Here is an 11,677-nt window from a genome sequence, read left to right as displayed (position 1 = left end):
CAGTGACACGTCTGAAAACTTCTACAACTTTCTGTAAAGACAGCGAGTGAAGCAACAGCACAGCAGATACCAAAGAGCTGTGAAGACCACAAACACTTTTTATAAGTTTTTGCTTCCTTCCTTTTACACAGACAAAGAAACAAGATCTGACCACAACATACTGTCACATGTTTATTGTCTCCTGCTGCTGCAGAGACATGTTAGGCAGATTTTTTTTATGAGGAGATCACAAGTTAAAGTTAAATGTGAAGTCCTTTATTTTACACCCAGAAACACAACAAGAACAGAGCTCTGGCTGCACCTTCACATAACATAACATACTCCCTCTTGCCTCAAATACCGGGAACATTTTGGTTCTACAAGTTAATTGTTTATTTCATAATTACTTTGTGTAGTATGAATGATCATACGGGAGGTTTTTATCAGTAGGAAAAAGTGTAAAACCTGTGAAAATATAAATAAAAGTCCAAAAAAAATTTCTACTTGCTTGTTTGTGGTGAGCAGCAGATCAAATTGAGTAAGAATTATAAATGGCTTCATGCCACATTCAGGCCAGTGACTCATTTATGCACTCAGACACGAGCAATACCTCTGTGCTACATGCACACATTTCTGCATCTCTGCCATTCAAAGACACTTTGTACATAGTTTATTTTATGTAATATTCAATACTGAACTGTAAATTTAGTCTTTTTCAAGAAGAAATTTTTTATTCAGTGTTTTCATAAAAGCCTTGTTTTTATGCATTCACTGCTAATAGGGAGGACGCATGAGGTTTAAAGCCTGGAAAAGTTTGAAACCTTTTATTCTCCACAATGGAAAATGGCTAAAAAATAAAAATGCGTATCACATTATCCATCTCCTAATTTTATCAATCCTGCATTCAGCTTTGCAGTCTCCAACATCAGTGAAATGTAGTCAGATGCTGCTCATTTTATGTGTTCACTTGTTACTTTTTCTGACACGCTTGCATTTAAATGCGGCTCCCCGTCTCTCTGCATACCTGGCCTGTACCACCGTCTTCAGAACGTCTGCCCTTCTTTCACATAATGGTGTGATCTCAGTCTTTGCATGTGATTGGCCGATTGTGTGCCCATAAAAATGAAGTTCCACCTCTTCCTGCATGTATTCTCTGCAGGACTGAAGACTCAGCTCCCACACACCGACGGGCCAGACACATGAAGCCACTGTGGATGACTGTATTTTTTTGGGATAGACTAGAACATCTTACCAGAGTTATTGGAAAGGTTTTATCGTGGCTGAGATTCTACCTGTTCGGGTGATCTCAGACTGTTAGTTTTAAAAATGATCTCTCTCAGACCTGTGCTGTGAGGCATGGGGGAATAAATACAACAGAAAAACACTGGATAAGAAGGTTCAACATTCAGAAAGTTATTTTATTGTAGACAGAACACATGCCTCCATAAACACAGATTAGGAGAGATGGCTATCGTATAACAATATGGTGACCAAATGAAAACATGAGAGTCACTACAAAGTAATGGAGCAGTCTGGTTGCAGCTATAAATATGTTTGGTTTTTTTTCTACTGACTGAAAGAAGCAGAAAAAAATTTTCTTCACACAATTGTTTTTTAAAAATTGAAAGTCTTTTCAAAATAAAGCACTTAGATGCCATGTCCAAAGCACTGTAATGCAAAGTTTTCAAAGCTTGAAAGTGATTTGCATCTATTATAAGCACTTTGATTTTGAGTTCATATTATTACAATATTTAATGTTATGTTGCATAGGTTCTTCTTCCCACCCATAGTTACAATATTATGACCAAAAACCTTAGGGGGAAAATGAGGACAAGATCTACTGTTTTAATTACACTCTTAAAGTAAGTAAAAGTTTAATTTACTTAATAACTTAGGTTAGAATCTACATCAGCTGTTATGAACTACACAAGTATAGGGTAAATAAATTTGCTGGGGAACGCAACAATCTTTAAATAATCTGTTTCCATCCATCAGCTCTACAAACCACTATAACCACTAATGTTGCAGTAAAACGACATTGGCACTTCTGCACTCAGCATCCTGTAAAGAGAGGAAAAAACTTTTCACTGATTGTTTGTTTGTTCTTTTACTAAATTACTTTGCACAAAATGATTGGTATGTTTCGAATTAAGGTTAGCATGATATATGCTCCCTGTACGGAGGCCTCTCGTACCCGTGTTCTCAGTGGTCTTCAACTGAGGTTGAAATACACGTTTATATTTAAGTTGGACATCAGTCACCCCTTGATCTCTCAGGATTGTTTCCAACTAAAAGAAAAATACAATCAAAGAAAAAGAATTGTTTGACATACTCTCCAGATTTAGCACACAGCTTCATACCTGTCTGTGTAACATTAAGATAACTATAATAATTAAACCATTTTTAAATCATCAGTTGGACTTTGAGGAGATACTTAAGTGTTGAATTTAAATATTTTTATTTAGTTTCTATTACTTTCAAAAACAAATGCACACAGACCATAATGTATTATGTATAAAAATAGAATTGACAGTCTTGCTAGACCTCAGGGATGAGTTCATGATGTCATAAATAACAAAGTGCTTCAGATGTGCTTCACTGAAAAATTACTCTTTTTATATTTTTGACTCTACTCAAGACTTTTTGCATACTGGTATTATTTTTTTCTGTAGGTAGTTTTTGGTTGATGTTCTGTTTACTGTAATTTTATGAACTCTTGCAGTATAACCAGTTTCCCCTGGTGGACCCTTGAAGCTATGTTTGTACCTTCTGTAGGAATAGGCTGGAAGTAGTAGAGTCAGTGAGATCCACATCAGACTGCACCTTCATCTTTATGACCATCTTCTTTAGCTTGAGACCTGCAGAATACAAACCCAGAAATATAATCTCAGCCATTATTTCGACTGTCTTGATGAATGCTCTTACATCTAGGAAAGGAAGAAGAAAGTTGTTTTGGTTCATCTGAGCGTTGTGTTGATTGCGATCCTTATTATGAATATTATTATTTTTCTATCCGAGTTTTGACATCACACTTTTTCCAAGAAATGACTTATTACTTGTGTATTTCAGGAACTTACCTCCTTGACACATGAATGTTGCTTTCTGGTTACAGTCAGCTGGTATCCAGCGTCCCTGCTGTGATGCTTCCACAGAAACGCATTTTCCACTATAACTTCCGCCTCTTTTCCAGTACCTGAAGGAGGTCTTTGTTCCATCTGACCAGTACCAGGAATCTTTAAACAGACCGAACCACACTACGTTTGTAACTGCAGCAATCGCTAAATTTTCCTGTGCTGTATGCACACATGCCAGATCAGTGTGCTTCTGCCTGCACAGATCTTGACTGTTTGGCCAGGTTTGTCCCTGTGTGTAAACCACATACTTCTTGCTGCCATCCTGCTGAACTAAAAACATACAAGGAGAGAGGAATAAAGGGAAGTTAGACATCTTTTTTCTTCCAAGAAAAGTAGAAATCAGGTAAGATTTTTAGAGCCAGATTTACATTTAGGAGGGCCATAGTGTGGCTAAATGCCTTAAACCATTGTAATTGTGTATTGATTCATATATGTGCACACATTTAAAAGAATCACACCTGGGCTATCATTTTGTGTGCTACCCAGCTAATGATTTTTCTTTCTTTGTTTTAGATATAAGAAATATAAATTTATATTTATCTTCACCATTAAATAATTCATATCAAAATCCTGAAGGTTTTATTTCAACTTAATCAGTGTATGTAATTGCATCAGTTTACATTTGCTTTAAAGATCACTGTGTCATTTACTCACTTTCATAACACACATAAGCCATGGCTAATCCACACTGAGCATCATTCCAGAGGCCGTTATCATACATCTGTCCACATGCCTCAACCCCTCCAGAGTTGCTTGGTTCACCAGGGCTCCATTGGGTGAAGCTCGTTACACCGCTGCCATCAGACCAAAGCCACCTGTTGGTCTGTCCATTGTAAAGTCCAATCCATGATGATGTCACGTCCAGTGTGTTGATCAGCTGGTTTTCATCATCCATGTTATTTATGGTTGCTAAGTCGGTGTACTTTAATCTGCAGAAGCTCTGAGCCTCATACCAGGTCAGGGATTTATTGATGAAGTGATACTGCTGAAGCACTTAAAAAAACCCAGCAGATTAGCCTTTCTTTCTTCAATTAAAAACAGACAAACTGCATCACCAAAGAGCATTAACTTTCTCATGCATAAATACACATCTGATTACTCAAGTTAAACCTACCAACCAAAAATATATTTTGTTTCCCATCTCATAACTGTTTTATTCTAAAATACATTTTTTTCAGTGAGTTTGTTCCAATGAATAATCTGTCTCGTGAAATCAAGAAATATGAAATAAGGAATTTAAGAAACAAGCTGGTTTTAAGAGATGAAAAAAGTCTGCAACTTTAAAATATTAATTGGTTGGTAAATCTGATAAACACGTCAAGGTCTCAGGAATATTCAGTCAGAAACAGATCTGCAATAAATGCTGGCCAAGAATTCAGTTCAGATATGGTTCGAAACCCAACCGTGTCTGGCTTGAAAAAAACAAACAAAACAAAAAACTGGAAATTATTAGATTAAGCTGATCTTACTACTTTTGTCTACTTTTAGTTTTCCCTTTAAGTATGACAATGTATTAATGCACTGTCATTACAATCACCAAAAAATCTCCTCAATTTTAGTAAAATCCAGCTGGGTTTATCATTGCTCAAAAAATATAAAAATGTATTTGAAAGAACTAAAAGACGGACTCTCCTCTCCAGCACCCTGGCATAGACTTTCCCAGAGAGGCTGAGGAGTGTGATTCCCCTGTAGTTGGAACACACCCTCCGGTCCCCTTTCTTAAAGCAAACCACGACTATTATGACAAGTTACTCTATATATGTTACAAATTATGTCCCCTACATAAAAACATACTTGAGAATAACTACAATTTTTTTGTTATTCATTAAATGTTTGTTGTTTAAAACTATTTTGGAGCCATGGGAGAGGCCATGTTTTTTCGCACACAACGTATTCTGGGACGATGACGTGTATTGGTTGTCGGCTGTATAGGTGCTCTCATTCAGCTAACCTGTTTTGTTTTTTATAGTGTAGCAACCGTATTAATTAACTTGCCTATTAGTGACCTGGTGACGACTTGGTAGACCCGCACTATCCGGTATTTGAGTCTGACGTTATTAGCCATGTCTGGGCCCAAACTCTGCTGCAAAAGTCAAATGACCGCTGCAGCATTACTGACAGTTCTAAAACTGTCTCAGATTGTTAATTTGTAATAAAATGGTCAGTGTGGCTGCTCTGCCAGGTGTAACAATTAAGTTTGATTGTTAATTAAGTGTAACATCCAGGCATCCATGAAAACGGAATTTATGACATTTAACGGAGTTAGAAGTTAGCAGGGAGTTAGCTCGCTAGCTTCCATCTAAATATAATATACCATGTTCTGACTGAGAGATTTATTAAACAAATTAAAATGTACAGCTCTGCTATCACTTCCAACATAAATGATGGCAGGAAAGTAAAAAGCAGCGACGTTTGTAGGGTTACTGAAGTTGGGCAAGCTGGTATATAATGATGTGCTACGTGATCTCTAGCGCGACAAGCTATGTTAGCATAACATAAACAGTAAAGCTGGAGGGCGAACACTAACGAACGGAGGAATTTTTCCACTCGATAAAAGTTAATGTGAGGGTCCCCACGTTAGGGGCCAATGCAATCGCATGGCAGGATGCTGTAAACGGACGAAACGTCAGTCAGGAGAACCACCGAGATAATCCATCCACAATACAAGGTTAGTCATTAACATACTGCTGCATGGGCTGGGCTGTAGTTACATCGTAAGGGTTTAAAAACTGAGCTTTAAAATGATTAGCAGTAATAAAAACCGTGAGAAGCCGACAGTGATCACTGACTGTTTTTAGGGACTTGTTGAGATTAAATCGAACAATATACAAAGCATTAAAATATGTTGAAAACACAACACTCTTATTAAATGAGAATACTTAGGGCCCAGAAACAGGATTCATCACGTTATCACTTAAAGACTGGATACTGGTCATGGAGGCTAACAAGGGCTGCACAAAGAACATCTGGATTAAGACATACGGCTTCAAAAAGTTATGTGTTATTGAAAGCACAGTACATATTTTAGCGCAAGAATGTCTTAATAGCCGGGGTTCCCTTTAAAGATGGGAACCACCAACCCGGTCTGCCAATCAAGGGGTACTGCCCCTGATTTCCACGCAACACTGTAGAGGAGTGTCAACCAAGACAGCCCTACAACATCCAGAGCATTAAGGAACTTGGGGCAGAACTCATCCACCCCAGGGGTTCTGCAACCAAGAAGTTGCTTAACTACTTCAGTGACCTCGCCCCCAGAGATTGGTGGGTCATCCCCTTCATCCCCAGACTCTGCTTCCTCCACGGAAGATGTGTCAGTGGGATTAAGGAGGTCCTTGAAGTATTCCTTCCAGCGCCCGAAAATTTTCTCAGTCAAAGTCAGCTGCGCTCCACCTGCAAAAAATACAGAGTGCAGGTAGAGCATCGCTTTCCCTTCCTGAGTCGCCTGACTGTTTGCCAGAATCTCTTTGAGGCAGTACGAAAGTCTTTTTTCAGCTTGGTGTCTCCCCTCACCTCTGGTGTCCACCATTAGCTGGTACCAGAGCCCAAGCCATGCGTTGAATTCAGCCCAACTATATCTAGCCGGTACCTCTCAAACTCACGCACTAACTCAGGCTCCTTCCGCACCAGAGAGGTGACATTCCATGTCCCAATTGCCAGTCTTGGTAGCCGGGGATCGGTCTGCCAGGACCTCCTCTCCTGGCCACCGCCCGGCTCAAAGTGCCCCTACAGTGCCTCCTGCGGGTGATGGGCCCGGCCAAGCCCCATGGACTAAGGCCTGGCCACCAGAAGCTCACCCTCGGGCACCCGCCACGGGCCTGTCTCCAGGGTGGGGCCCCGGTAACCCTATCCCAGGCATTGTGAACTGTTCCACCAATGGTCTTGTCATAGGGGACTTCTGAATCGCTCTCTGTCTGGTCCCTCACCCAGGACCAATTTACCATAGGAGACCCTACCGGTGGGGCAAAGGCCCCCAGACAACCAGGTCCCCTGGGATCCCTGGGAAATACAAACCTCTCCACCAAAATAAGATAGCGATTCACGGAGTTAGTTAGTTGAACCTCGGATACAGGAGGAACAATGCAGGTTTTGTCCTGGTCGTGGAACACTGGATCAGCTCTTCATCCTCTCAAGGATACTTGAGGGTGCATGGGAGTTTGCCCAAAAAGTCTAAATGTGTTTTGTGGACTTGGAGAAGACATTCGACCGTGTCCCTCGGGGGATGCTGTGGCGGGTGCTCCGGGAGTAATGGGTGTCTGGCCTATTGTTACGGGCCATTCAGTCCTTACACAACCGTTGCAAGAGCTTGGTCCGCATCGCCGGCAACAGGCCAGACTCGTTCCTGGTGGGTGCTCCGCCAGTGTCCACTCCGGGTCAGGGACGAGTTCCTGTCCCAAGTGGAGGAGTTTAAGTACCTCTGGGTCTTGTTCACAAGTGACGGGAGAAGGGAATGGGAGATCGACAGACGGATTGGTGCTGTGGCCGCAGTGATGCGGACACTGTACCGGTCTGTTGTGGTGAAGACAGGGCTGAGTGTAAAGATGAAACTCTCAATTTACCAGTCGATCTACGTCCCTACCCTCACCTATGGTCACAAGCTGTGAGTAGTGACCAAAAGAACAAAATCGCGGATACAAGTGGTGGAAATGGGTTTCCTCCAAAGGGTGGCTTGCATCTCCCTTAGAGATAGGGTAAGAAGTTCAACCTTTCGGGAGGGGCCCAGAGTAGAGCCGCTGCTCCTTCACATCGAAAGGAGCCAGTTGAGGTGGTTCGGGCATCTGACAAGGATGCCTCCTAGGCGCCTCCTGGATGAGGTGTTCCGGGCATGTCCCACAGGAAGGAGGCCCCGGGGCAGACCCAGGACACGCTGGAGAGATTATATCTCTCAGCTTGCCTGGGAACGCCTGGGTGTTCCCCCGGACAAGCTGGAGGAGGTGGTTGGGGAGAGGGAGATCTGGGCTTCTCTGCTTGGGCTGCTGCCCCCACAACCCGGCCCCGGACAAGCAGAAGAAAATGGATGGATGGATGGATGAAAAAAACTAAACAAAACACTGACTGAGCTACTGCAGTGCATGCTTGTTTACCTGTTATATTGGACCCTGCTGAAAGCAGTGCAGTTCTGGTGGTGGTCATCAAATGCATTATGAAAATTCCTGCAAACCAAAGAAGAATGACTAGCACTCATCTACTGAATATTGCCATATTCAGTTGATGATATATCCAAACTGAATGTATAAATATATCATCTTTTTTGTTATTTTCTATGACGTTACAGAAAGAGTAAAAAGAGTAACAATTGTTTTACACATGTATGATAATTAATTAATTTAAAACTGAACACATATCTTGACATATAGTCTTTGAATCACCTAACTAAATTCTAAGTAATTCATTATTCAATGATGCAGTAGGTAGTAAACATGAATAATAAAAAGAATTGTTCATATCTAATGTATTGTAAAATGGAAAGTTACAAAAATCCTAACTTTGACATAATAATTTACCATCCATTTTTTTTCTTCTTCTTTCTTCCCCATTTGTACAGGACGGCTAAATCTTTCTATAACGATTACACACAATAACTCTCCTTTGATGTCGATGACACCAATTAACTGAGCAAGCTTAACATTTCCTATAAATTGTTTTATACTGTTTTTTTATTTAGGCTTGCAAAAACCTTGGTGTTAGATTTGTTATAAATGCAGAGAATCGTATCACATTTGGTCTCTTGACATGTCTTTTTAATGGGGGTTTTTAGAGTTCTCTAAATACCGTTTTCAAATCTTGGCTCGTGTGATTTGGCATTTATCAATAGTTGGTCCACGATCCTGTCAGGGACACTTCCAATAGGGCTTAAAATCTGGGACACTCCACCAATTCTTCTCAGAATGGAAGAAGCTTCTCAGATGATAGATGAAACATCGTCAAGAAACTTAAAGAAGTCCAGACTCTTTCCAAACTCCTTAGATTGCACTGTACTCTGTCATAACACAGTTAAACTCTATTATTCTTGTGGAGTTTCAATGACACTGTGGGAATTGTATGTAAAATGATGCAAATGAGTCACTGGATGAAAAGATCTCTCTGACTGTGACAGAAATTGCTTCTTAAAACTCTGAAAAGATGAAGTTTGCAAAATTTCAGTGTTTATAGACCAAGCTCACTGTTTGTTTCAAAAGTTTGGTAGCGTATTGTATCACCAAGCTAAACTCTACCATTGTTATTGAGTTTCTATGATACTGTGGACTTGCATGTAAAGCAATACAAATGAATCAATGAATATAAAAATCTCTGTGACCAGATGTCACCCACTGTTCCAACCCTGAAAAGATGTTTCTAGGTTTTGCAACATGTTTATAGACCCATATCATTGTTAGTTTCAAAAAGCTTTCAGTCATAATATTTTCACTAGTGATATTCGATGCAGTTTTTCAGCTTCTTTACCACGAAACTGTTTTTCATTCTCAGTTAAAAAATAAGTAAAAAATTTATTTCATTTATGAAATCTTGTGTTTTTTTCCCTCTTTAATGAGTTTATAAGACTAAATTTGCAACAAAATTTTTAAAAGAGTTTGCTTTGATTTATTTCATAGTTAACTCTTTTTTATTTTCATCATTACTTCACAAAAAAATGTTTTTACTGTTTGGATTTACCTGCACAAATGAGAGTTTTATGACCCATGGTTCAGAAGAAGTAGTCTAGAAAAAAAAGCAAAACAGCAACTTAATACTCAGTTTTCTCAACTACAGCATACAACACCACATACACCATTTAAATATTTTGCAACCAGTACAGCAACAAGTACCAACAAGCAAAGAAAGTTAACGGTTGATCTATAAATAATTTATACTCAGATATATACAAGTACCTGATGCGATTCAATGATTTGATTTGCTTCTGAAACCTTCTGTGAATCTGAAGGTCTTTTGAATTACACACTATGCAAAGAAATTATGCAGACACTGAAACTTATTTGGTTATAGGTGTGCCAAAAGAGATTTAAAGAGCCAGTGACAGTCATTAGGCTAGTCTAACCGGAGCATCTGACATTAAGAAAATGAAGTAAGATTACATTTTAATATTTTGCTGTCTGCAATTATACATTAACACTACACTCGTGCAAAATCATTAAGTGATTCAGAAACAGCTAACATGACATTATAGCATTAAAGCCTGCACGTTGGTGTTACATGCTTATCCAATGTATACATGTCTAGATGAGTCAGATAACACACACCAATTAGTTAAACTGCAGGAATGTCTGAAATATATAAAGACCTGGATGGCCGCTAATTTTATGCTTCTAAATTCAGATAAAACTGAGGTTATTGTACTCAGCCCTGAGAATCTAGATATATGGTATCTAACCAGATTCTTTCTCTGGATGGTTTTACCTTGGCCTCCAGTAACACTGTGAGGAACCTTGGAGTCATTTTTGACCAGGATATGTCTTTCAATGCACATATTAAACAAATATCTAAGACTGCTTTCTTTCCATTTGCACAATATCTCTAAAATTAGAAATATCCTGTCTCAGAGTGATGATGAAAAACCAGTTCATGCATTTTTACTTCTAGGTTGGACGACTGTAATTCGTTGTTATCAGGAAGTCCTAAAAACTCCCTGAAAAGCCTTCAGTTAACCCTCTGTGGTCGCCGGACGCACCGGCACGTCAAAATCAAATGACCAATTTAAGACGACACAGCTACAAGATGCAGCGATTCAGAGTCTCCATTTCAACTTGGGTTGAAAGGGCGGACCTCAAACTACATACCAGTTTTTGAATTGTATCGATGGGCCACGTAAAACAGAGGTATGATAAAAACTACACGTGATGTTTTTTTCTGAACAAAACAGTGGTGTTTACAGCGGGAAGAATGGTAAAAACTGCGTTTTCTACAGACATCGCTAGCAAACACTCTTCCTTTGCAAGTGAAAAAAGAAAAAGAAAAAACACCCCTTCCCGATAGAGATTGACAGACCACAAGACTTTCGCGCGTTGCATGCCAGGAACTCGTGGCAAAACAATCCAAGTACCGCATCAAATGCAAGCATTTGCAGCACTGCAAAACGTTCATTCTCCGGTTCCAATACCTTCTTGCTTTCAACATATTTTAAAGGTGAAATATAGAGGTAAGATCAAAAGTAGTCAAAAACGGCCAATTATACCCTGGACCCCAGAGGGTTAATGCAAAATGCTGCAACAAGAGTACTGACAGGGACTAGAAAGAGAGAGCAGATTTCTCCTATATTGGCTTCCCTTCAGTGGCTCCCTGTTAAATCCAGAATTGAATTCAAAATCCTGCTCCTCACATACAAGGTCTTAAATAATCAGGCCCCATCTTACCTTAATGACCTTATAGTACCATATCACCCCATTAGATCACTTCAGGTTTCTGCCTGTTAAAAGAGAGTTTTTTCTTTCCACTGTCACCAAAGTGCTTGCTCATGGGGGGGAGCTCATATGATTGTTAAGTTTTGCCTTTATGTATTATTGTAGACCCTAGGGTCTACCTTAAAATTCAAAAAATGTGTCTGTTGTTGTGATTTGGTGTTGTATAAATAA

At 39.7% G+C, this 11,677-nt stretch overlaps 1 protein-coding gene across 2 annotated transcripts; it reads right to left on the bottom strand.

Moving 5' to 3' along the window:
• Positions 1 to 789: 789 nt before the first annotated feature.
• On the bottom strand, positions 790 to 11,236 carry LOC120737616 (macrophage mannose receptor 1-like). 2 transcript variants are annotated; one of them, XM_040038426.1, is made up of 8 exons: positions 11,206 to 11,236; positions 9,765 to 9,809; positions 8,195 to 8,263; positions 3,768 to 4,106; positions 3,057 to 3,383; positions 2,746 to 2,837; positions 2,174 to 2,267; positions 790 to 2,040 (listed from the first exon to the last, which is right to left on the bottom strand). In XM_040038426.1, the coding sequence occupies exons 2-8, from the start codon at positions 9,790 to 9,792 to the stop codon at positions 2,033 to 2,035; spliced, it is 957 nt and encodes a 318-aa protein (XP_039894360.1). In that variant the 5' UTR covers positions 9,793 to 9,809; positions 11,206 to 11,236; the 3' UTR covers positions 790 to 2,032. The 2 variants fall into 2 exon arrangements, with proteins under 2 accessions (XP_039894360.1, XP_039894361.1); XM_040038427.1 differs by lacking the exon at positions 11,206 to 11,236 and adding an exon at positions 9,980 to 10,357.
• Between the last annotated feature and the right edge of the window lie 441 nt (positions 11,237 to 11,677).

Source organism: Simochromis diagramma, unplaced genomic scaffold (assembly GCF_900408965.1).
Source record: "Simochromis diagramma unplaced genomic scaffold, fSimDia1.1 OVJJ01000413.1, whole genome shotgun sequence".
Classification (NCBI taxonomy): Eukaryota; Metazoa; Chordata; class Actinopteri; order Cichliformes; family Cichlidae; genus Simochromis; species Simochromis diagramma.
Note: the sequence above shows the minus strand (reverse complement) of the source record. Positions and strands in the feature narration are given on the sequence as shown.

Excerpts from the sequence above, each read along its gene's own strand:
- LOC120737616 (XM_040038426.1), bottom strand. The coding sequence starts at position 9,792 with ATGGGTCATAAAACTCTCATTTGTGCAG. Across the intron at positions 4,107-8,194 it reads AGCAGGGTCCAATATAACAG|TGCTTCAGCAGTATCACTTC; the intron begins GTAAACAAGCAT and ends GGTTTTTTTAAG. Across the intron at positions 2,838-3,056 it reads AACATTCATGTGTCAAGGAG|GTCTCAAGCTAAAGAAGATG; the intron begins GTAAGTTCCTGA and ends TGTATTCTGCAG.